This window comes from Pseudovirgaria hyperparasitica, assembly GCF_010093815.1.
Source record: "Pseudovirgaria hyperparasitica strain CBS 121739 unplaced genomic scaffold EJ05scaffold_4, whole genome shotgun sequence".
NCBI classification, from domain to species: Eukaryota; Fungi; Ascomycota; class Dothideomycetes; order Acrospermales; family Acrospermaceae; genus Pseudovirgaria; species Pseudovirgaria hyperparasitica.
The window spans coordinates 2,022,880-2,044,850 of record NW_022985552.1 but is presented as its reverse complement, the minus strand read 5'-3'; the positions used below and the strand labels follow the sequence as shown (position 1 = coordinate 2,044,850).

The 21,971-nt window shown below is 47.6% G+C and overlaps 8 protein-coding genes across 8 annotated transcripts; 3 read left to right on the top strand and 5 right to left on the bottom strand.

Moving 5' to 3' along the window:
- Positions 1–380: 380 nt before the first annotated feature.
- On the bottom strand, positions 381–1,907 carry EJ05DRAFT_436560 (Septin; the record flags this gene model as incomplete). The annotated part of the gene is made up of 3 exons (XM_033741752.1): positions 381–1,016; positions 1,067–1,533; positions 1,586–1,907. The coding sequence occupies 3 exons, from the start codon at positions 1,905–1,907 to the stop codon at positions 381–383; spliced, it is 1,425 nt and encodes a 474-aa protein (XP_033603119.1).
- A 914-nt stretch (positions 1,908–2,821) lies between these two features.
- Positions 2,822–5,598, bottom strand: EJ05DRAFT_450418 (uncharacterized protein). The gene is made up of 4 exons (XM_033742371.1): positions 4,910–5,598; positions 4,776–4,860; positions 4,509–4,726; positions 2,822–4,459 (listed from the first exon to the last, which is right to left on the bottom strand). The coding sequence occupies exons 1-4, from the start codon at positions 5,106–5,108 to the stop codon at positions 3,063–3,065; spliced, it is 1,899 nt and encodes a 632-aa protein (XP_033603118.1). The 5' UTR covers positions 5,109–5,598; the 3' UTR covers positions 2,822–3,062.
- Positions 5,599–5,847: 249 nt separating this feature from the next.
- On the top strand, positions 5,848–8,373 carry EJ05DRAFT_498624 (FabD/lysophospholipase-like protein; the record flags this gene model as incomplete). Its single annotated transcript, XM_033746711.1, has 3 exons — positions 5,848–5,903; positions 5,953–7,182; positions 7,233–8,373. 3 exons carry the CDS (start codon positions 5,848–5,850, stop codon positions 8,371–8,373), a joined length of 2,427 nt encoding a protein of 808 aa, XP_033603117.1.
- Positions 8,374–8,412: 39 nt separating this feature from the next.
- EJ05DRAFT_450413 (ribonuclease III) lies at positions 8,413–10,787 on the bottom strand. Its single transcript, XM_033742370.1, has 2 exons — positions 10,661–10,787; positions 8,413–9,926 (listed from the first exon to the last, which is right to left on the bottom strand). Exons 1-2 carry the CDS (start codon positions 10,740–10,742, stop codon positions 8,722–8,724), a joined length of 1,287 nt encoding a protein of 428 aa, XP_033603116.1. The 5' UTR covers positions 10,743–10,787; the 3' UTR covers positions 8,413–8,721.
- On the bottom strand, positions 10,691–12,528 carry EJ05DRAFT_450412 (Ribokinase-like protein). The gene is made up of 4 exons (XM_033742369.1): positions 12,154–12,528; positions 11,830–12,090; positions 10,883–11,770; positions 10,691–10,835 (listed from the first exon to the last, which is right to left on the bottom strand). The coding sequence occupies exons 1-3, from the start codon at positions 12,227–12,229 to the stop codon at positions 11,028–11,030; spliced, it is 1,080 nt and encodes a 359-aa protein (XP_033603115.1). The 5' UTR covers positions 12,230–12,528; the 3' UTR covers positions 10,691–10,835; positions 10,883–11,027.
- Positions 12,529–12,832: 304 nt separating this feature from the next.
- On the top strand, positions 12,833–14,581 carry EJ05DRAFT_498620 (uncharacterized protein; the record flags this gene model as incomplete). Its single annotated transcript, XM_033746710.1, has 3 exons — positions 12,833–13,497; positions 13,546–14,092; positions 14,141–14,581. The coding sequence occupies 3 exons, from the start codon at positions 12,833–12,835 to the stop codon at positions 14,579–14,581; spliced, it is 1,653 nt and encodes a 550-aa protein (XP_033603114.1).
- Positions 14,582–17,129: 2,548 nt separating this feature from the next.
- On the bottom strand, positions 17,130–20,463 carry EJ05DRAFT_436509 (uncharacterized protein; the record flags this gene model as incomplete). The annotated part of the gene is made up of 3 exons (XM_033741748.1): positions 17,130–17,373; positions 17,433–19,960; positions 20,014–20,463. 3 exons carry the CDS (start codon positions 20,461–20,463, stop codon positions 17,130–17,132), a joined length of 3,222 nt encoding a protein of 1,073 aa, XP_033603113.1.
- A 913-nt stretch (positions 20,464–21,376) lies between these two features.
- Positions 21,377–21,621, top strand: EJ05DRAFT_474519 (uncharacterized protein; the record flags this gene model as incomplete). The annotated part of the gene is made up of 1 exon (XM_033743616.1): positions 21,377–21,621. A coding segment is annotated over one exon (168 nt), but the record flags the coding sequence as incomplete, so codon positions are not given.
- Positions 21,622–21,971: the final 350 nt, after the last annotated feature.

Here is a 21,971-nt window from a genome sequence, read left to right as displayed (position 1 = left end):
CTGTTAACTAAGCTAGTAAAGTAAAATACATGAGGAAAGTCAAAGTCACTCTTCACTACCTCGGCATATATGTTAATGAAGACCTTCGCTGCCTTGTACCTGAACTACCAGTCGAAGCAAGAGGTCTCGAACAGCAGAAGATTAGCTGAGCCAAGGTTGGAAATCAAACAATGGTTTCCGTTTGTTCGACCGTCATGATGTATTATGTTTTCTAGTCGCACCCAGTGCTACCGGAAAGCCTTGGCAAATTAAAGGGACTCTCTTCAGAAAGGGGGGAATGAGAAGGGAATGGGAACTTCGTGACAGTGGGAGTAAATATGTCACAAGTCGTGGGCCTACGTCGAGTCCAGTGCTCCGCAAGTAGCGAAGCCACCAATACCTTAACGGAGTGAGAAACCCTTCCTCTTGCCTTTCTCTTCGAGCGGTCTTCCACTTTCGATGCGAGATTTCTTTTCTTCGAGCTCTGCCTTGTTCCTGTCCAGTTGCTCCTTCATCTCTCTGTGTCTTGCGTAAAGCTCTTCCTCGCTCTGCTTCAATTTACTTTCCTTCTCAGACACTTTCTGCTGGAAGACCATCTTCATTTCCATCTCCATCTTCTGCAGCTTCTGCTCATGGAGCGAACGTTCCTCTTCTTGTTTGACGGCGGGGTTGACTTCTTTGAAGACACTGGGGTCTTGAGTCACACCCATTGAGGTGAGCTTGTCAGAGCGGTAGTTCTCATAAAGGGAGTTATTGGTGTTTTCCTTCAGTTCTTCCATGTGAGTACGTATGAGCATTTGGCGAAGCTTCACAAAGTCGCAGTGCTCTTCGTTGTCGACTTCAATGATACCCCATGGATATTTGCGTCCCCGAACCTTGCGTCCATCGACAGAGGTGACATCGGAGTTCGCACCAACAACGGCGAACGGAACCTTGGACATGATTTCATTGTTCTCAGAAATGGTCTCCTCATCATCAAGCTCATAACGAGGTCCCTCAAATATCTGGATGTTGTGATGAGCAATGTCTGCAAGGATCTGATCGTGTTAACCAATATGTTTGCACTTGAGTCAATTGAAGTACTCACTCTCTGTTTGAAAGCAGTGATCTCATCGTCGGTAAGAGTATCGGCTTTGGCGATGACAGGAATTAGGTTTACCTTGGTGTGGAGTCGACGCATGACCTCTACATCCAAAGGTTTGAGTGAGTGACCGGTGGGCTGAATGAAGTAGACACAGGCATGAATCCGATTGTCTACAATGTTCATACGATTGACCTTGTTCTCGGCATCTAGATAAGCATCGAAACGACCTTCGATGTTCTGAACGATGGTTTCCCAAGAATTGTCATTGTTGACGAAATCACCAAAGCCTGGAGTATCAACAACCGTCAGTCGCAGACGCACTCCATTCTCCTCAATATCAGCGCTGATGGATTGTATGGAGACCGTCTTGGGAATAATGTCGAGGCTCGGTGGCTTGCGCTCTTTGGGAGGGTAGAGAGAGGTGTTGAACAAGGTGTTGACCAATGTCGATTTACCGAGGCCAGACTCGCCTTTACAAAATAGTCAGGCAGTGTCAATCGATTTGGGAGGATGACTACTTACCGACGACCATTACATTGAAGTTGAAGCCTTTACGAACACTCTTGCGATGCCATTGGTTTGGGAGATTGGCGAAGCCAACATAGCCGGTGAGCTTCCTCCGAACAATGTTCCTCATGTCAGAGGCAGCCGCAGCCGCAGCTTTGGGATCCTTGGAAGTGATCGTTTGAGGAGCTGCGCCTTGGCCATTAGGCATTGGGTTGCTACGTTCGACAAAAGGTGAGGTAGGCTTGCCAGTTGGTGTAGCTTGCGTTGGGGGCGCAGGTGAAGCTCTCGTAGGGGCCGCCGCAACAGGCCCGTTGGAAGCTATGTTGTGGAAACTCATTAGCGTGGTAGAAGAGACAAAATGTTTGCGTCGATTTGGCAAGATCGCAATATCATCAGAGAAGTATAATTGATACAGTATGAGATGCGTTTGTAGTCCATGACAATTGAACATGCGCTGAGCGTAGGGATAGGGCAAATTGCTGCATGCAAATTCGTGGCAACAGAGCGGAGAAAGTGGTGGGTTGCTTACCCATCATGAAAAGCGCAAAAGCGGACGTAGACGACGCAGAGCGCGACCTGGGACTCCTACAGAAGACTGAAGTCAGCGTATGCTGGAGCTATGATGAAGGGCTGTGTAGTTGGAGGCTCAATGACAATCGCAGGACAAAATTCAGAAATCCGTGCAGAGATGAGGATATGGAAGCGGAGGAGAGCGAATTGATAGAGAGGGGAACGTACTGTTTAAACAGTCTTGTATGATGACACTGAGGTATCAGACGGGTGGAAGTAAGTCGGTGAGGACGTCGAAGGGCGACTTTGTTGTCTTGAAGAAGAAAAGTAGGGCGGAGGAAAGTGTAAAGGGGTCTGAGCAGGGGGTCGCTCGGTCGCTCTGTCTAGGTCTAGCGGACCTTTGAGGAAGTACCGGGCACCAATAGGAGCGCGGCAGGCCTGGTTTGTCCTCAAAGCTTTCTACGTCGCAACTTACAACAACCTAAGTGAAGCTGCAATTAAATATGAAAGATTCGAGCTTCATCGGGAAGTTCAGTGATAAAATCGACGCCCCGAGCTCGAGCATACCTAGCATACCCAGACAATCCCATGAATGTGTTCGATTGTCCATTGATATTTCTTCTCAAAGGGGCTAGCTTATGTAGTCACGTGATATCCAGTCATCCATGAGTAATGTCCATTATCCAGGAACACCACATGTTGCGACACAATGTCTGAAACCTGCGTACGTGATTGACATTACACGAGGTTGAAGCCTTAGAAGTTAGTATTGCTGGCGACGTCGGACCATGCAACAATAACCATGTTGTAGAGCAGAGCGACTCCACTCGGGAGTCGGCAGGCAAGGAGAAGTGAAGGCCCTTACGTACACAGTAGAACATCATAACATAACATACATGGATCTATGCATAAGCGCCTGGTTGGAATTTCCAAGTATGCACATGAGTTGGGTATCCTGTAAACAGTACTGCGCGTGAGATATCTAGGTTTTTAGCGCGCTGGCCAGAGCAGGCTTGTCGTACTTGACATATTTCCCCTTTCCCTTGTCAATCTCATGGTAACGATCCCAAAACCTTGAATAAAGAGGTTCGATGGTCTCTTGAAGGGTACGAGTGATACTTGCGCGTACATCCGCTTCCATCTTTAGGGCCCTGTGCTGAACGAGGAAGCCGTCGAAACTATTGTTGAAGCTGCGAAACTTCTCCTTGATAGCATCCTTGTCTTTTGATGACAGAGACTTGACGACTGTCGTAGAGTCGACTCCTGCACCACTAACGCTGCCCGAATGCGGTCTCCCCCCGCGGTTGGTATAAATGGTGTCGGACATCAAGATCTTCATGATATCTTGCCACGAGTCCTTGTACTGGTTTTCGCTCTTCTTCTTCCAACTGTCAAGTTTAGGTCCAACAGCAGTCAAAAGCGAGGACAGCTCAGACGAGCGGATAGCACGATCAATGATAGAGACGTTATTGGCTATAAAGATTCCTTGTAGATGTTTGCCTTTGATCAACACGCGACACTTGTTCTCCAGGTTCGACAAAAGTGTATCAATTGTATCCAAGGCATAGTGAGCAAACAGCTGTTGGCCGTCAGCGCCAACATCAAACGACTTCATCGTTGGTATTGAGTTCGATGATGCGGTCGCGGATGAGTTCCAACCACCATCTCCTAACGACGTCATGATCGAGGTGAGCGCTGGGAGATAAGAGGTCATATTTTGCAACCTAGTCATAGTCTCTATCGTCACGGGGACTGTTGAACAATCTGCTGATAAGGCAACAAGACTCTGAATGCGGTTCCGCGTATCGTCGAGAAGCTTCCCAAGCGATGATTTGGACGTTTCTCGGACGGGTTTCAAGGAGTCAGCTATCGGCCGTTTGAGCTCCCCGGTGCGTGATTCTAACCGAATGGACAGATTAGAGACGATTTCAATAATCTCGTATCCTAGAAAGCAATCGGTGTTTAGGTTGTTGATGACATGTGTGTTGAGTGTCTGTAGAGTTTTAGTGAATTCGTTGAGAGCATTTTGAGAGGTAGCTGTGAAGACGATTCCCCATTCTTCGCGTGAAAATACAGGACATATACTTTCATATTCGGCGATGAATAGACCTTCCAGAGCTTTGGCGTAGTGCCCTATGCCGTTGTCGCCTTTCTTATAAACAGAATCTGCAGTCACTTTACGAGCTGTGGATATTGAAGCTGCTGCTAGATTTCGAAGGCAGATGGTAATGTATTCTCCGCGAATTTCGGAATACACCTTTATCGTTGGGGTGTCCCGTATATCTCTTGAAGACGTTTGCGCGTATGAAGCAGCGGTGTGGGAGTGTATTATCCTAAATTGGGAAGATTTGTCTTCAGGTAGAGTTGGAAAAGACTTATCTATAGGGGTCAGCAAACAATAAAAGGTACTTGCAAGTAGTTCGCTTGCCCTTTGTAATATACTGCAATGGCTCAAGCGGCCTTGCATCTTCTCGAAGCATGTCTCTGAAGACATCTTCTAGCTGCTTTGTTCCCATCTTTATCAGGGAGGTCAGCTCCGCCATTGCGTTCTGATTCGATTTCAGATTGGACTGCCTCAGGCCTGCAAGAGCTTGGGTTGTCCTATCAAGTGATGCTATGTAGTCTTGCATACCGACCTTTCGTGGCCTTCTATTCTTAGCGGAGGAAACCCCCACGATTGGTGAGCATAACTCACCCAGCCTTAATGACTTGGTCTTCTCTACCACGCTGGTTCAATGGTTCACGGACTCGATCGATGGCGGTGATCATGCGGTCAATATCTAGACCAGGTCAATAGCCGCCGCAATACCACCATGAAGAACCACTGACTTGTGTTCGCGATCTGGAGCTTCTGCGTGTTGCTGTAGATAGGAGCAATGGCATCTTGTACACTTTTGCCGCTCGTTTCCAACCGATTGACGGAGCCTTGTATCTTCTTTGTCAAGCTCTTTAACTTGTCCATATTTGCAAAAAGCACCTCCACTTCTGCACTTTCTTCCGCGAAAGCGGCTTTGCGAGGAGCCACCATGGTGTCGTCAGTTCCCGTCCGGAGATAATTGATGCGCTGCTTCCCAAGGTTTGTGGGTTCGCGGGATTCGTACGGGTGGGCGACGGTTGTTAAACAACGGCCAGACGGAAGGGCAGATGCAGATACAGAGAGAGGGATGCGGCGAAAGGGGTGGGACCTGCTGCGGTGACGACGAAATGTAGTATTAATAGTGAGGATTCTAGGTTCCAAAAGCTCGAACAGTGCCACGGCAAACCAGGCTGAAGCTCTCTTCACCGCAGTAAAGAGAGGAAAGTCTATACAGCTGCTCGGCGTTCAACAGCCCGGATGAACTCGAGTTCTATTGACACCGATGGAGCTGTCTTAACTCTGCAAGGAATTTACGTAGTAATTAATGCTTTCGATGTTCGGATTCTGGGTCTCTGGAATTATTCCCTTCCTAAAGATATCTCATCGATCGTGATACTCGCACTGGCCGTTACCTAGACAAGTCCTGAGAAGACGGGATTGCGCAACCTGTATTAGACCACCCAGTACTTCAAGTTCCTGGAAAGAACCAGGCTGGGTCCACTGTAGTAGTAATTACTTACTAATATCCACAACTCTCCCCCGGGCCGACATTAGGCTGCCAGGCACCAATATTCATTATCAAGTGCCTAGGAGCAAAAGTGGCCCATCTAGCGTTCTGAATATCCGCTAATTTTTTCACCATTTGTGTTCCTTGTAGGTGCTTGCAGTCGCTTCTAGGAGAACAACAACTATGCATAGGCCGCATGCGGTCCCCGCCCATCGCCGCATAGGATTTGCTGCCCGACAGTAAGGATTTACGGAGACCTTGCGCATTATGGCTACTAACAGTGATTAGATACTCGACTCGCACCGCCCACCGACACCCGGAAGCCCGTCCTACTCACTTGTCAAGTGCAGCGCATGCGACTGCGGTGGCTGCTGCTGCAGGCCTCCTCCTGTACGGTCAGAGTCATGGTCATTTCGAGAAAGTAGGTGTCTACTTTCACCAATCTCAAAGAAAATGCGATAGCTCCGACAGATTCTCGCGCTGGGGACGAGAGGCACCTATCATCGAAAGGAGCAAAGATCAAAGAAGGAAGCAGACCAGTACCGACGCACCCGCCGCATGCGTAGATGGTTCAGGCGCCCAGTCCCCTCCATCACAAACGCAGAGGAGTGAGGACAGCGAAGGGAAGAGGCCTTGGATAGACTTTGAATCTATAGGCGACAAGATCACGAACCTATTAGTTCCTGACTGGGTCAAGCTCCTGCCGGAGTTCATCACAAAATTGCAAAATGAGCTCTCAATGGCTCCGGGATCACTCGCCGAACAAATATGGTGGGAAGCTCATGATCCTGAGTCAAATCCTGAGATCATATGGGACGCAGCGGTCAGGGTGTCGAACGAGATATGCCCACAAGAGAAGAATTTCCTCGACAACCGGCGACACTTCACGCGTAAAGCTCTAGCCAGCTATCTGGATCTCAAGGAGGAAGATATTCACCCGAACGATATTCCGGTCATTGCTATGTGTGGCTCTGGTGGGGGCCTGAGAGCATTAGTTGCAGGTGCCTCGTCTTACTTGTCTGCCCAGGAGGCTGGACTGTTCGATTGTGTGACCTACTCGGCTGGAGTCAGTGGGAGCTGTTGGATGCAAGCACTTTTCTATTCTTCCATCACAGGCCAGAACCACCAAAACCTCATCAGACACCTCAAAAGTCGACTGGGTGTTCACATTGCGTTCCCACCGACAGCCCTGTCACTGTTAAACTCGGCCCCCACGAATAAGTATCTGCTTGGTGGACTCGTGGAAAAGCTAAAAGGAACACCCGACGCTGAATTCGGACTGGTTGATGTTTATGGACTATTACTCGCAGCACGTCTACTCGTCCCAAAGGGAGAACTTGCTGTACATGACGCAGATCTCAAAGTTTCTAATCAGCGCCGATATACTGATGGCGGGAAGTTTCCGATGCCTATTTACACAGCTGTTCGACACGAGATACCATTTCAAGAGCAGAATGAAACGAGTGTAGAGGCAGCGAAGGAAAGGGCCAAGAGAGAGGCATGGTTCCAGTGGTTCGAGTAAGTAGACTTTGCCCCTGTTACATTCGTTACGAATCTGACTGGCTAAGAATCACCCCATACGAGTTTTGGTGTGAGGAATATGAAGCCGGAATTCCAACCTGGGCGATGGGTCGTAAATTTGAAAATGGTAAAACCGTCTGGCAGAATAATGGCATGGTACTCCCCGAGACCCGTGTCCCTATAATGATGGGCATCTGGGGCAGTGCCTTCTGTGCTACACTCTCGCACTATTATAAAGAGATTCGCCCTATCGTGAAAAGTCTCTCGGGATTCGGAGGCATCGACCAACTCATCGCTGAACGCGACGATGATCTCGTAAAGATACACCCGATCGATCCTGCCACCATTCCCAACTTTGCCTTAGGCATGCAAGGTGCGCTTCCCACATCTGTCCCTAAAGATGTTTTCGAATCGAAGTACCTCGAGCTCATGGATGCTGGAATGAGCAACAATCTCCCAATCTACCCACTACTTCGCCCCGGCCGCGAAGTTGACATTATTATTGCGTTCGATGCCTCCGCAGACGTCAGGGAAGATAATTGGCTCAAAGTTGTTGACGGCTATGCCCGCCAGCGTGGCATCAAAGGTTGGCCCATCGGCGCAGGATGGCCCACTGTGGGCGAAACAAAAGAGCAAATCAACCAGGAATTCGAATCAGCACAAGCCAACACTGAAGCTGACGCGCAGCAGAAACTTGCCAAGGCACAAGATTCCGATGATAAGGACAGCAGGCCTAGTGCAAACGTTGAGAAGGACCTCGGGTTCTGCAACGTCTGGATTGGCACCACTGAGGAACGCACTTCAGCAGACATCCCCCCAACATCACATGTCGTAGAAGAAGACTGGCAACTCATGACGCCAAATGCTGGTATCACCGTTGTCTACAATCCGTTCGTCCCCAATCCTTCCGTTCCCGGCATAAACCCCTCCACATCTGATTTCATGTCAACGTGGAATTTCGTGTACAGCCCAGAAGAAATAGAGAGCGTTGTGCAGCTGGCTAAGGCAAATTTCGAAGAGGGCGCCGAGAGGACGAAGAGAACTGTGCGTGCGGTCTATGAGCGGAAGAAGAAGTTACGACTCGAGACGGAGAAGGTTACGAGGGAGGCAAGGAGGCGAGCGAAGGTGCGCAGGGGTGAAGGAGGGAAGAAATTAGGACAGGGAGATCATGCAGATCATTTTTCGTGAGAACTCGAGGCTGGAGCTGGAGCTGCATTCGATACTCAGAGGCGTAAATGTACTTGATAGCACCTTCTTGTTACATGCGTTTGTAGTCATAAATAGCTTACCATACGTAGACATAGATATGGAAGGACTTCGAAAGTCTCTATCATGATTTACATAGCCCCGCTGATTTTCTAATGTACAATATGTATATATAAGTGGATACAGGTGGCTGCTTTTCACAGCTACGACTTGAGAATCCACTATTCGCTCTCAAAACGACAGTTTTTGAAATCCGCACGGCGGATGATCGTTCATGGTTTCGTCATTGTATTCCTCTTGCTCAGGTTATAGTGCCTGCACACTATTCGATCAAGTGACGACCTCGCCCGGGTCAACCATATTAGGTATCCACTTACTTTTATTGCCCGCTCCCTCAACGCTGCTGGGCTTCGTGACTTCCATCGGACTGTACAGATACCAACTCTTTAGCGCCGCAACGGCAGCACGGGTACGCGCTTCATCGAGGCTGGCGCCAGCGGCCTGTCCTAGCTCATCTTCCCCACTGAATACGCCGACAACAAAGACAGGATGTCTACTCAGGCGCCCAGTCTCGGATATGAGGCGAGCGACAGGCGGATCGAAGCCTTCTCGAGCACACAGCCTCGAGAGATCGTATTTGGGCTTCTTGAATTCGAAGATGGAGGCTATATCGAGTTGACGGGAGAGTAAGTGAGAGGTGAAGAAGCGCTGAGTAGCTATACGGCCGCAGTGGAGATAGATTGCGCCAAACAGAGCCCGTATGAAAGACGCGTTGGCATCTATGGCCGTTGCTGTTCGGAGACCTTCCTGCTTTGTTGCTTCAGCCATCTGGTCTAGTATCTCCTTCGAGGGGTGCATTTCGCCGAATTGGTCACGCTGACTGAGCCAATTTGCTCCACGTTTAAGAACATTTGCTGTGCCTTTCAGCACTAGGTTTTCCGCTTGTTCTTGCATTCGCAATGCGTCTGGGGATTGATCTGCCGACATGAACATAAGATGCCCTGGTTCAACCTCGTCTCCGGGATATGCGTGCTCTATGCCCCATTCCGATGCCATAGCAGAAAGAGTGTGTGGCCCTACGTAACCCCATTGAGCCGCGAATAGCACAGACATAGGCAATCGAGGATAATGGCAGAGGAGGTGCTCAGCGGCATAGTATGCTAACAGGTCTGTTCCTAGCACTGCGAGGGATTCATTGTTGTATTCTGATGAAGGATTTGCTGTTGGATGTACCAATGTGCGTGCAAGGGTCTCTAGAGGAAATCGTGTAGGTAATGATAATCGAGCGTGGAGTGCTGCGAGCTTGGCGGACTGTCGCGCCACCGATGGAGATGGCGATCCGAGTAGCAGATCAGGGTCCGCGAACTCTTTAGCAATTCTGTCACGATCCGCTGCTTTGCGCTCGTGATACTCTTCATTGGTTTCCTGAACCCACTGGCTTCTGTCCAAGTCTTGCTCTACCTGCTCTTGTCCTTGTGTTGCCCCATATCCATTTTCTCCTAGGTTCTGCGTCGACAGAGGGTATTTGTGTATTGCTGATGCGGAAAGGGCGCGGTGTTGAACTGATCTATATGAACTTTGTGCTGGACGAGGAAGGTAGGGAATGGATGTAGGTTGTGTCCGAAGCGAGAGGAGTTGGCGACCCCATCTTTGTATCCGTAATCGCTTCATTGGAGAAAATGTGGAGGACGGGAGAAGAACGCAAAGCGGAGCGAGAAGACGTCGAACAGTTTCAAGATAGGGGCGTGTGCTGCTCATAGAAAATATTCGTGACCGAAGCTTTCCTTCTTCATGCACATTCGGATTAGCGTGGTGTTATGTAATCTTGATTCAGCGGCGAACCACCACTCGTCACGACGACGTTGGAGGTACGGATGTACATGACACCACAATCGTTCAAAATGGGCGCCTCCGGTCAAGAGATTGACGAACTATTCCAAGCACTGAAACGCGTAGAAGGTAAGATATATGATATCGCTGCGATCCACCCAGCTAACTCCGTCACCAGACAACCGTCAAACAACACTTGCTTCTCTGCCCAAATCTACAAGACAGGAGATCGCTGCCGCTCATCTAGGTATCAATGCAGAACCACATCACGGAGAACCCCATCTTACGACTCGGCCGAACCCTTACAAGCTTGAATCCTTGAAAGATGGGAAGATCGTGCGGTCTACCGCCGACAAGGTCCTGTATGCGAGTCACTGGGTCTCGCCCACTCCATTCATGCTCGAGGACTAACTACCAATTCTCTATAGGTATCCCAAACACGTTTGGTCACCCTCTGGTGGATGGTATTCGAGGCCCGCAAATTGGAAGGCCAACACAGCTATCATGGGAGCTGTAATCATCGGACTCTGCGGAGTGGCGTTGTCGGTCAGTGCGAGCCGAGAAGAGCGTTACGGAAAAATGCCTAGGTCCGACAGATTCTATCCCAGCAGATGGTAAGCTTCGTTGTCGACATGCTAGAAAGTAGACTGAATTGTCACAGGTGGAGTAGGGAGATCAGAGAAGCAGAAGCAAGGTCAAAGGCCTAAGGAGCGCGCTCTCGGCCCATTGGGACATCAATTGAGCATGTGAGGAAAACTAGAAGTAAAACCTATTGTTTGGACCTTGGGTTGTGTGCTGGTTAGCACTCAAGGCTGTACATACTGCTCCAGCCCCTCTTTGTATTCCGAAAGTCGTTGGAAAACGCTCTGTCCGTTCCACAGTTCTCCGTCATCTCTACTTTCGAGCGTTGGCATACCAATTTGCTCAATTGCAAAACTTGCAGCCACTGATCCCCAGCAAGCTCCATCTTCGACCTTTGAAACCCAATCTTCCTCCTGGCTGCGGACAAGTCCAATGGCCAAGCCTCCAAGGAAACCATTTCCACCACCTGTCGGATCGACGACCTTATCTGCATTTCGGTGATATGGTGGCATCCATGACGCTTTCTCCCTGGTGGCAACATAGCATCCGTCCTTTCCGGCTCGCACGACAACAGCACCAAGCCCATTTCTGCCGATTCCAGAGGCAAGCCAGGAATCAGCACACTGTTTGACAAAGGACTTACTCACATCATCGCCGTCTATAGCGCATACTCCAAAAAAGTCTCCGAGTTCGGAGTGATTGGGGCTCACTATGTCAACAGCATGCAAAGCTTCCAGACAGTTCTCAAGCTCCTCTGGCTTACAAAGGTCGGGCACGGGTTCCCAGATGAACAGCGGCGGATCTCCAGGCTGTGCATGAGGCATTTGATTCCGGCGACAGATGATACCCTTCGTCATCTCGACACATCTCTTAGGAGAGCATATGAGATGGAATGACTTGGATCTTAATAGATTGTAGTCCAGGGACTCATGATCAAGCCGTAGCTTTGGTGTGGTATATCGAAAAGCTGTTAAGTTAGATTAGAATGTTCGTGAAGGTTGCAAATTACATGTTTCTAGTACATACCTCTGTGTTCGTTCTCGCCATATCCGTTCCATCCTCTCGTAGTCAGTCTATTGGGGGTTTCGCGCATGAGACACGTAGTGCACCATTGCGCAATATTCTTGCGAAGGTCTGACGGAAAGTCAGACCCGCAATCAATTATCCATCCAACCGAATTCGATAGCGGTGGCGGTGACAGTAATCGCGCGCCCAATGCCGAATATGCACCTGCGCCGCCAATAATGTTCGTCGCTGCTGGCTTGGGTGGTGGGAAGTGTATTTCATCTATTTACCTTTGTCAGCTCTTCCATTGATGAGCCTTAGCATAGTCGAGTCGAGTCTCGATACCAATTATAAACATGCCAAGAGTACAGAAATCTATTCTCACGTCCGTCTGAGGCACGTTCCTCATCGGATCATCCATTCTTAGTCGAGCTGGGAGAAGTCTACTACGCCTGCTTGTGTTGATATTACCGACTGTATGAGAATGTTCAGCACCAAATTGCAATCTACAGACTTAACACCTGACGAAGAGGTCTGAAAGAAAGTTCATCGACTATTTGAGCGTGCGAGGAGCTTCGAGATACACAGTGTCTTTGTATGTTGGGAAAGGCAGACTGCACTATATCTCAGGGAGACGGGACGATCCAACAAGGCATCAAGGCATCCATCCTCTCCTTAAACTTCTACTTCTCACATCGTCGCAGCCAGGCATCTGTACAAAGTCATCGTCTGCTCTATATACAGCTCTATTCGCACTCTACAATACCTGTTCGGGCTCTGTCGTTCGACGCACTGCGGAATCTTGTCGTCGCATCGATTGGTAATCGTTAGCCACTAAACACATCTTGCGATCAATCATTTGAGCATCCCCGTTGCACCATTACCATCAGTACTTCCTTGCAGCTGCGCATATCCCGGCAGATATGGCGGCAAACAACATGCATAACCTTACGACTCTCATAAAGCGGTTCGTTTCATTTCATTTTCATCCTCGACAAAGCACTATTTCCGATTACCCTTCGCAATGCCCGACCGTCTGAGCTATCGGGTCACTACACCCGTAACAGCTGGTAACACCGCGCTGACGGTATTGATTTCTAGGCTTGAAGCTGCTACCTCTCGGCTCGAAGATATTGCATCGTCAACTTTTGAGCAGGAAGGCCAACGGGGCTCAATTTCAACTGCGACCCCAGTCACAGCTATAGCTACTACGCCTGCTACTGCGAAGACTCCTACAGCCCCAGCAGCTCTATCTCCCCCCATGATATCGATGCTGCCACCATCGGTAGAAGGGTACAATGAACTTATAGCAGGCCCTAAAGGCGTCCAGGCATGGAAGACTCAGAGCGCCCAACTTGACCCTGTCCTTGGGGAACAGGCCGCTGCAGTTGTTAGCGCATTCGAAGCTCAGAAACAGTTTCTCCTTGTCACAACAAAGGCCAAGAAGCCTGATGTAGCGTCCTCGAAATACATGGAAGTCTTGAGAGACCTTCAAGGAGCAATTGAAAAGGTGGACGAGGTTCGACAGTCACACCGCGCTTCTGAGCTGAAAGACCATCTATCTATGGTAGCTGATGGAGTCGGGGCCTTGGGATGGGTGACGGTCGATAGCAATCCTAAACCTGCCGACTATGTTTCGGAACTTTTTGGCGGCGCTCAGATGTACGGAAACAAGGTTCTCAAGCAAAAGTAAGACTACTCAGATTTGTAAAAGTATCTCAACTCATCAGGGTCCAGACAACCACAGCACACCGAATGGGTTCAGGCGTACTATTCTATATACAAGGATCTTATTGCGTATGTCAAGAAGTTCTACGAACGAGGGGTACCTTGGAACAAAGATGGCATCGATGCTATTGAAGCCTTGAAACAGGTCAAAGCTAAAGACTGTTCTACTGTGAATGGTGCAGTTCCTGCTGGTGGACCTCCCCAACCGCCACCCCCGCCACCGTTACCAACCTTCGATGCGATCCCACCCCAATTGCCGCCAGCGCCGGGTGCTTCTCGGGGAACGGCTCCGACAGGTGACATGGGTGCTGTCTTTGACCAACTCAATAAGGGCTCAGACGTCACCAAGGGATTGAAGAAAGTTGATGCAAGTCAAATGACTCACAAAAACCCTTCACTAAGAACATCCTCATCGGTGCCTCAAAGAAGTAATAGCCAATCTTCTTTGATCAGCAGGAGCAAGTCTCCAGCGCCCCCAGGAAAAAAACCAAAGCCCGAAAGTATGAGGACAAAGAAACCCCCCAGGAAGGAGCTTGATGGCCAGAAGTGGATAATAGTAAGTGCAGCTCAGCATTTGAGGGCTTTGTTACTAATACCCAGTCAGGAAAATTTTGAATCCCCTGATGAAATGATTGAGATTGAGGCCAATCTCAAGCAATCTGTACTGATCACGAAATGCAATAAAGCCACAATTCGTATCATTGGCAAAGCCAATTCCATCAGTATTGATAATTCCTCGCGAGCATCCCTCGTTATCGACACCCTTGTATCATCCGTCGATGTGATCAAATGTCCAAACTTTGCTCTTCAGGTGCTGGGAAGTCTACCTACTGTACTCCTAGACCAAGTTGATGGTGCATCGATATATCTCAGCAAAGACAGCCTCAGTACGGAGATCTTCACCAGCAAGTGCAGCAGTATAAACATCAACATACCACCAGCGCAGGAGGATGGTGACTACACCGAGCATCCCACCCCGGAGCAGATCAGAACGTACATCAAGAATGGACAGCTAGTGAGTGAGATTGTTGAACATGCAGGGTAGAAGACCAGGTGTTTCTGGAATAAGCTGTACTCTTATGTAACTATAGATACTCTGTCATGCTCATTAATACAACACTTAGACATTTCCTAGGTATGAACCTTCCTACATACTGGCCGAATCTTATCACAGCCACAGGTATTAGCTCGTCTACGAGGCTGTCTAGTGTAGGTAAATACAAACAATTCGGACGTCAGAATTCTATTCTCGATTTGCTAATTCTGACCTGCTCTGCTCTTTCTACTATCGCAAGAAAATCAGTACGCACGTTGAGGGTTTGATGCTTCAGGTGTCACGATCTCTTGTCGAGAGTGTACTGCAATCTGTCGGCGATATGAATTGTACAGGTACCATCTCAAGCATACACCAAGAGCTTGCTTAGTATCATGGTACATGGAAAACATGACCGAAATGAGAACTAAGCACAGAGGAGTAATTATGTCACGAGGAATGCTTAAGCTATGGGAGCACATAAAGCACTTCTCTAGATTCCTGTGGCTTTGGCGACTTCTAGCCTTGGAACAGGCGCTGAAAAGTCTCTACTCTAGAAGATATGCCCTTTCTATCGTCCCGAAAATATTTACGGGTTTAAGGATACCCCCTCTGTTTCGGATCCCGGTGCGGCAGTTGCATCCGTGTCTGTAGACTTAGTGGGTCCGCAGTGATCCTTCGTTGTCAGTGATCATGGTGACGTATCAACATACAAGGCACCATTGGTCTCACGGCAATCGATCACTTCTCAGTAAGATGGCTTCCTTGGTAACAACAATCCCACATATGCTGCTTGTTCATGTCAGGCGTCAATCTTGGCCGCAATAAGTGTTTGGCACTGTTTGTAAGACTATGCACGCAAGAAGACCTGCTTCTGTTTGTACTGCTGCCAGTAGATACATGTGTTCATATCCGCTGTATTCCGTCGTGATTATGACTATCACCTATGTTGATGTGTTGATAAACATTCGAAGCATGATGGGAAGAATGATATCTGAGTCACCCGACATTACCCTACATGTGACCGTAATCTCGCGAGTATGGCAGAAAGGCGACAAGATAACCTATGGTATATCGGGTTACATATCAATGGCTAGCGACGACCCCGGACTGTCGAGTTCTATTAGTCCCTGAATCCTGAATTCGTAGATGAGCTAGATATGCAGGCGAATACGTCTACATCTCCTGATTGTGGAGCTTTGACATCGAAGTTAGCACGACATCAGTCGGATAGAGCCTGGTAAGTTAGGCCATGTCAATTGAATGAGAGAAAGAAGGTTTAGGATGATGACAGTTTCCAAGAAGTATTCAACTTTTCAGCACCCTGGTGACATTCTTACACATAGGTTTTCATATTAGAGCACTTCGGGTTGGCTTCATTGCAAGGACGAGCGTGTGGTACCATTGTATTACTATAGATGCACCAGAAGAACATAATTCATGGACTTCTAGACTTTAATTGATTAAATTGTGCATCTCAAATGAGCGACAGCGCGACAAATCAACCAAGGGGAGATCCTATACTAAAGCAAAGAACAATAAGATGACCTAAATAATTGAATCAATCGAACATCTTTCTCTCACAATATACTGTAATACGTACCAAATTTCTGCCCGGCGCAAGTGGTCACATAGTAATGGTACCACCCTGGTAGGCTCTTCTTATACATTGATTATTGGACTCGATCTCCGCGACGACCCAATTGAACAATGTGTCCCCTCCTGATATCGACGGAGTAGGAAGACTGGTCTAGGTTGGATAAAATAACAGCGATGAAAATCTGCCTTGACTGAAGCTATTAGAGCTTAATGGTTTTTAGGTTTAGCTTGCTGATGATAGACCTTGTTGCCTTTCGAGGATGAAAGTACTGGGGGCTTGCCGAAGGCACTGGATGGGGTTCCACCCATTGTATGAATATGTACCCGTTGCTCATGCGAATCTTACATATGGCACTGGTTCAACTTCTCAAGCAGCTTGATTCCTGATGGCAGCCATGTTATCGAACATGCTGATTTGTACCATGGTCGATCACGACCGTACAGAATGAAGAATACCTCTTCTGGCTGTGTGTCGGTTAAGCTTGGTGAGACAGGGCTGCGACGATGGTGGTCATCAATATTGTTCGCGGTAGTCAGCCCAACACGACATCCTGCTCACCTTTACCATACGTTCCAGATGTAATCACATACTTCTACTGATTATTTGCATATAGAAGTAGCACCCACGTCATTTAATCTGACGAGACAAATTCAGCTTGATACTATGTTAAGCGCTGTAATCCAACACCGTGGTCCATAGGCAGTGATACTGTGAGAGACTGTTCTGGAGATGTATAGAACGAAAATGAATGTTAATGGTCAGGGATATTCGTGATGCCCATACGAAGATCCTTCTCACCTAAGTACTTACTTACAGATACGCTCCGGGTACACTGATGCAGAGTTAAGAGACTTTTGTTTTGCAGAGGGTCATATCATGATACCCATGACACTTGTACATGTCCTCTTGCTTTTTATTGACTTCCAGTCCTCCTAGACTGTCATATATCTCAACTTAGACTCACGAGATATCGAAAAGCGGCTTGAAATCTCTTAGTAGAGCCCATTCTTCCTTCTTGACCTCATCGCGGTAGAACTCCTTGAGCGTGTCGATACTCAGCCGACTAATGGAACTGTACACCGGGTCCGTCTCCTCGATATGTCGACCGTACATAGGCTGATTGGGTCCTTCGATCTTGACGGCAACGGATGGAGATCCCTTAAGGGCGATGGGAATGTCTTTGTGCTCGCGCTGGATGGACGTGCTAGAATGAATGTTAGCCTGGCTGGCGGCCATAAAGATTGGGGATACTGAGATACATACACCCTACCCAATGGAATGATTTGCTTTTTTTTGGTTGCTGGATCAATCTTGACGATTGACACAGGCGTCAGCAGACGCAAACTACCTAATTCAACATCCACACCTATAACGATCGGATTGTTTTTGTTGAAAACGGCAATCGGTTTCAACTTGCATGGAAAGACAGCATGTAGCTTCGATTCTTCCTTCTTCTTTTCCCTAAACTGATCCATATGCTTCTTGAAATTGTCGAACAGATGGTAGATGATGTCAGCTGTGAAGATCTTGATATTATACTTGTCAGCAAACTCTTGTGCTTCCTTGTCGACCTTCACATCGAAAGCGAGTATCATGGCGTATTCGGGCGCCTTTTCCAGCATAATTGTGGCCGGGAGAACATCACGCTTGAAGATGGGGCCAATGGAGATGTTGGCTACGGGCACTTTTTCAACGCGGAGATACTCGAGTAGAGCCTCGAGGGATCCAAGTGTAGACGCTTGCACAGAGACACCTTGCTTGTTCTTGGCAATGTTATTTGAGAGACCGCGTAGATCTTCTAAAACATCATCCATAAGGTCATCTTCATCGTCGTCGGGGCCCACGACAAGGAGACGAGAACCGGCAATCGCACCATCGAGTCCATCGGCAGCAATTTTGATACCCATGGCAGCCTTGATCTCTTTGTTGTGCACGTATTGCGATTTTATTCGTAGCTCCTTCATTTCAGCAGGTGTCAACAGGGCTCGAATATTCGTTGCTATAGGCGCGTCTTTACCACAAAGCACAATGCGGTCACCTTCCCGCAGAATACCATTGGAAAGAACAACATCGATAGTAGTACCGAGGCCTTCAATAACTTTCACTTCTAAAACAGTGCACTCAACCTCAGAGAGATACATTAGGCTGCTGGTAAGGCGGTCCTGCGTAAGAGTGATAAGTAGCTTGAGTAGATCTGGAATACCTTCACCAGTATGGGCGGATGTAGGGACGATAGAGACAAACTTCGATAGCGACTTATTCTCGTAGAAGAGTTCAGAGTTGAGGCCCTGTTCAGCAAGAGCAATCTTAGCCTTGTTAAGACGATCGGCAAACTCGGCCTTGACATCCTTCTTCTGCTTGCTCAGGCTGTCTTGGAAGCCATTGTCAGCCGTCTTGTTCCAGCCGTAGAGTCTGTCTATCTTATTGAGGGCGACAATGAAAGGCGTTCGGCGAGCTTTCAAGAGGTTTAAAGATTCGATGGTTTGTGGCTCGAGACCGTGCATAATGTCGATAACCAGAATAGCCATGTTGCAGAGAGAAGACCCTCTGGTACGCAAGTTGGTAAAAGACTCGTGACCAGGTGTGTCAATGACCAAAAGACCAGGAACCCTGAAATCGAATGTATTGTCTTTATTGACAACTTGTGTCTTTTTCTTCAAGGCTTCGGCTGGGAAGTATGTAGCACCTATCTGTTGTGTAATACCGCCAGCTTCGCCCTCTTGGACGTTGGTTTGTCGAATTTTGTCCAAAAGCTTGGTCTTACCAGTATCGACATGTCCCAGGATACAGCAGATAGGAGAGCGGAGGTCCTCTTTTGAACGTGCTGCCAGAGCTTCTTCGCGTGCTTTCTGTCTTCGCTCGACGGCAGCGGCCTTGCGAGCAGCCTCCGCACGCTTTGCGGCACTCGTCTGGGCTTCTTCTTCAGGATCACTGTCATCTTCAGAATCTTCTTCAGAGTTTTCTTCGGAATCTGAGGCCTCCACTGTACTCTGCGAGCTGGGCAGTGCTGATTTGCCGTTGGTGGTAGTAGCTGCATTCGCTACTGGCTGCTCAATCTCTTCTTCAGAGTCAGCATCCCAGCTGTCCTTGATACCGTCTTTCTCAGCTTCGTCTTCCCAATCTCCCTGGTCGTCACTGGCTTCTGCTTTCTCTGTCTCGACCGCTTCTTTGGCTGCTTTCTCTGCTGCAGCTTTGTCACCTTCGTCCTTGAGTCGAAGCTCCTCCATCTTCTTCCGAGCATCTTCTTCCTCAGCCTGTGCGTCTTTCTTGTCCTCGATTCCCTTCTTGCCTTTCCTCTTTCTATCGTAGGTGGGCTTCTTCTTTTGATCTGCTCCGTCTGTGCCCTCTTCTCCGAGACCTGCGACTTTGACATTTCCACTTTCCACTAATTGCTTGAGACGCAGTTCAGCTTTGGCCTGTGCCTCCTTTTGAGCCTTAGTCATGTATTTGCCCTCTTTCTTCAATTGCTCAATCTTTTGCTTCTCCTTTAGCTTCTTGGCTTGCTTCGCTTCTTCCTTCCGTTTTGCTTCCTCCTCAGCTTCTCGGTCGAGCTGTTCTAAGCGCTCCTTCTCTTCGGCAGCTAAGCGAGCTTCCTCCTCTTGCCTAAGTCTAAGCTCTTCCTGTTGCTTTTGTAGAGCTGCGAGAGCTGCTGGCACCTTCTTCTTTTTACCACCGGCGGCAGCAGAGGTTTCTTTGCTTGCAGGGGCGGGTTCTTTCTTGGCTTCTTGAGCTAGTTTCGCTGTCTCAGGTTTCGCGGCGGGAGCCGGTGTGCTCTTCTTCTTCGCTGCAGCCTATGAAGCGGTCAATTTGATGTGTGATTAAACTTGTATACGAAGAGATCAACCTGTTCTTTTTTCCGCTGTTTTTCACGCTCTTTCTTCTCCTTCTCCTTCTCCTTCTTGGTCTTTACTCTGCCTGTGCCATCGCCCTCATCTTCATCCTCGTCTGGTACCTGAGGCTTCTTATCTTGCTGCGGTTTCTTCACCGGAACTGACCACACATCATCCTCGTCTGGATTCACCTCCACTGGTGTTTTCGCAGCCAACCCGAGGCCCTTGGCGTCATCTGCTGTCGAGTCCTCGCCCTCAACGATTTCTTGCTGAGGCTTGTTTTTTTTGCCCTTCTTTCCCTTGCGCATCATCTGACCCATAAGACCACCAGAGAAAGCGTCGTCTCCAACGGGTATCTCATCTTTTGTAGCTTGAGCTTCAGGCGCAGTGGACCCAACGGACTCGCCGAGGTCCGCTTCCCAGTCGTCCTGGGCTTTCTTACCCTTCTTCCCCTTAGGAGGCATCGTGATCAGTATGGGTTGGACCTCTATAGCTTGCTCGAGGCTACCACTGGCCTTTAGGAGCAAACCTTGGATTTTGGTGAGGTGGGGTATTTCGCGTGCGCGTTTGCTACGTTTGACGAGGTCAAGGTCAAAGGGAGAACGCCAGGTTTGATTATGGAAACAGGTCGGTCAAGTATGAAATATGGCCTCTGGAGCAGCGTGTCTTCGCAATACTACATGTGGAATTCACGGTGTTAAGAGTGCAAGTGAATATGCAGCGTGGCGGGGTCATTGTGCACAGACGGTACTCGATCCGGATCCGTCGTTTTCCTAGACCCTGACGAGCTTGGCACTCGTGCACGTCTGTATTCTCACTCCTATCTTTCTATGTAGAGCTCTTCCTACTTTTACATATAGACCTTAGTAATTAATAGTATTAACTTTAATATAGAAAATTAGATATATATTTATTCTTCTATAAGAGTTATAATATATAGACTCTAAGATAGAGAGATAGTATTAGATACGTAGTCTACTAGTTAATTCTATATGTATATAGTAGTCGTATATAAGTAGTATACTCTACCCTTAAAGTAGTAGCTTTTATAAACTTAACCTCTACTATATCTAATAAGTTTCTATAAGGTATTTCCTTATTAGAAATAGCTTAATATTAGTAATTAATATTACTAATATTATCTACTTATATATATAAATACTCTATACTCTTATAGAAGTTTCTAGAACCCTCTAGAAACTTCTAAAGGTCTTTAGAAATATAAACTTCTATAGAGTTCTATTAGATTCTACTATAGAGTCTATAAGTTCTATAGAGTTCTACTCTACTCTATTCTATTCTAAGGAAACTACTAGAGCTATAGAATGTATATGTATGTCTAGAGGTCTAGAAGATTCCTATTATTAATTGAGAGAAGGATCTAGAATATATAAGGAGGAATATATAAGGAACGGTCTCTCTATATATTTAGTTCTCTCTCTATCTAGTCTTTACTTTAAGAATTATACTATATTCTTATTATCTTTAAGCTATACTCTACTAATCCGTTTATTATATAATAGTAGTCTATTACGGCTAGATCCTATTATATAACTCTATTTAGATATATATTCCTTATATAAGGAATATTATATATCTATTTATACCTGCCCTTTTCATAGCTTTAAGATTCGATTCTTTTAGTATAGATAGTTAGTACGTAGAGTCTACTATCTTATAGATAGAATATCTAAATAATAATATTAGTATATAGAATATAAAATACTATATTTAGTAGTCTTCTTCCATGAGACAGAGAAAAGACTGGGCTCGCAAAGTGAGCAGGACCACCAGTAACATGGTTGCTCGCTCTCGCCGTTGTGCATAGTGATACCTTTTCGCGCTGATAAGGTGATATAGTAACAAGAAAGCCGTAGTGGTATAAGCCCAGTCAGCTATGAGTTTGTTGTGATCGCCTTGATGCCGAGCATAGAGGCACTCGGAATCACTTGTTGAAATCCACAATACAGAA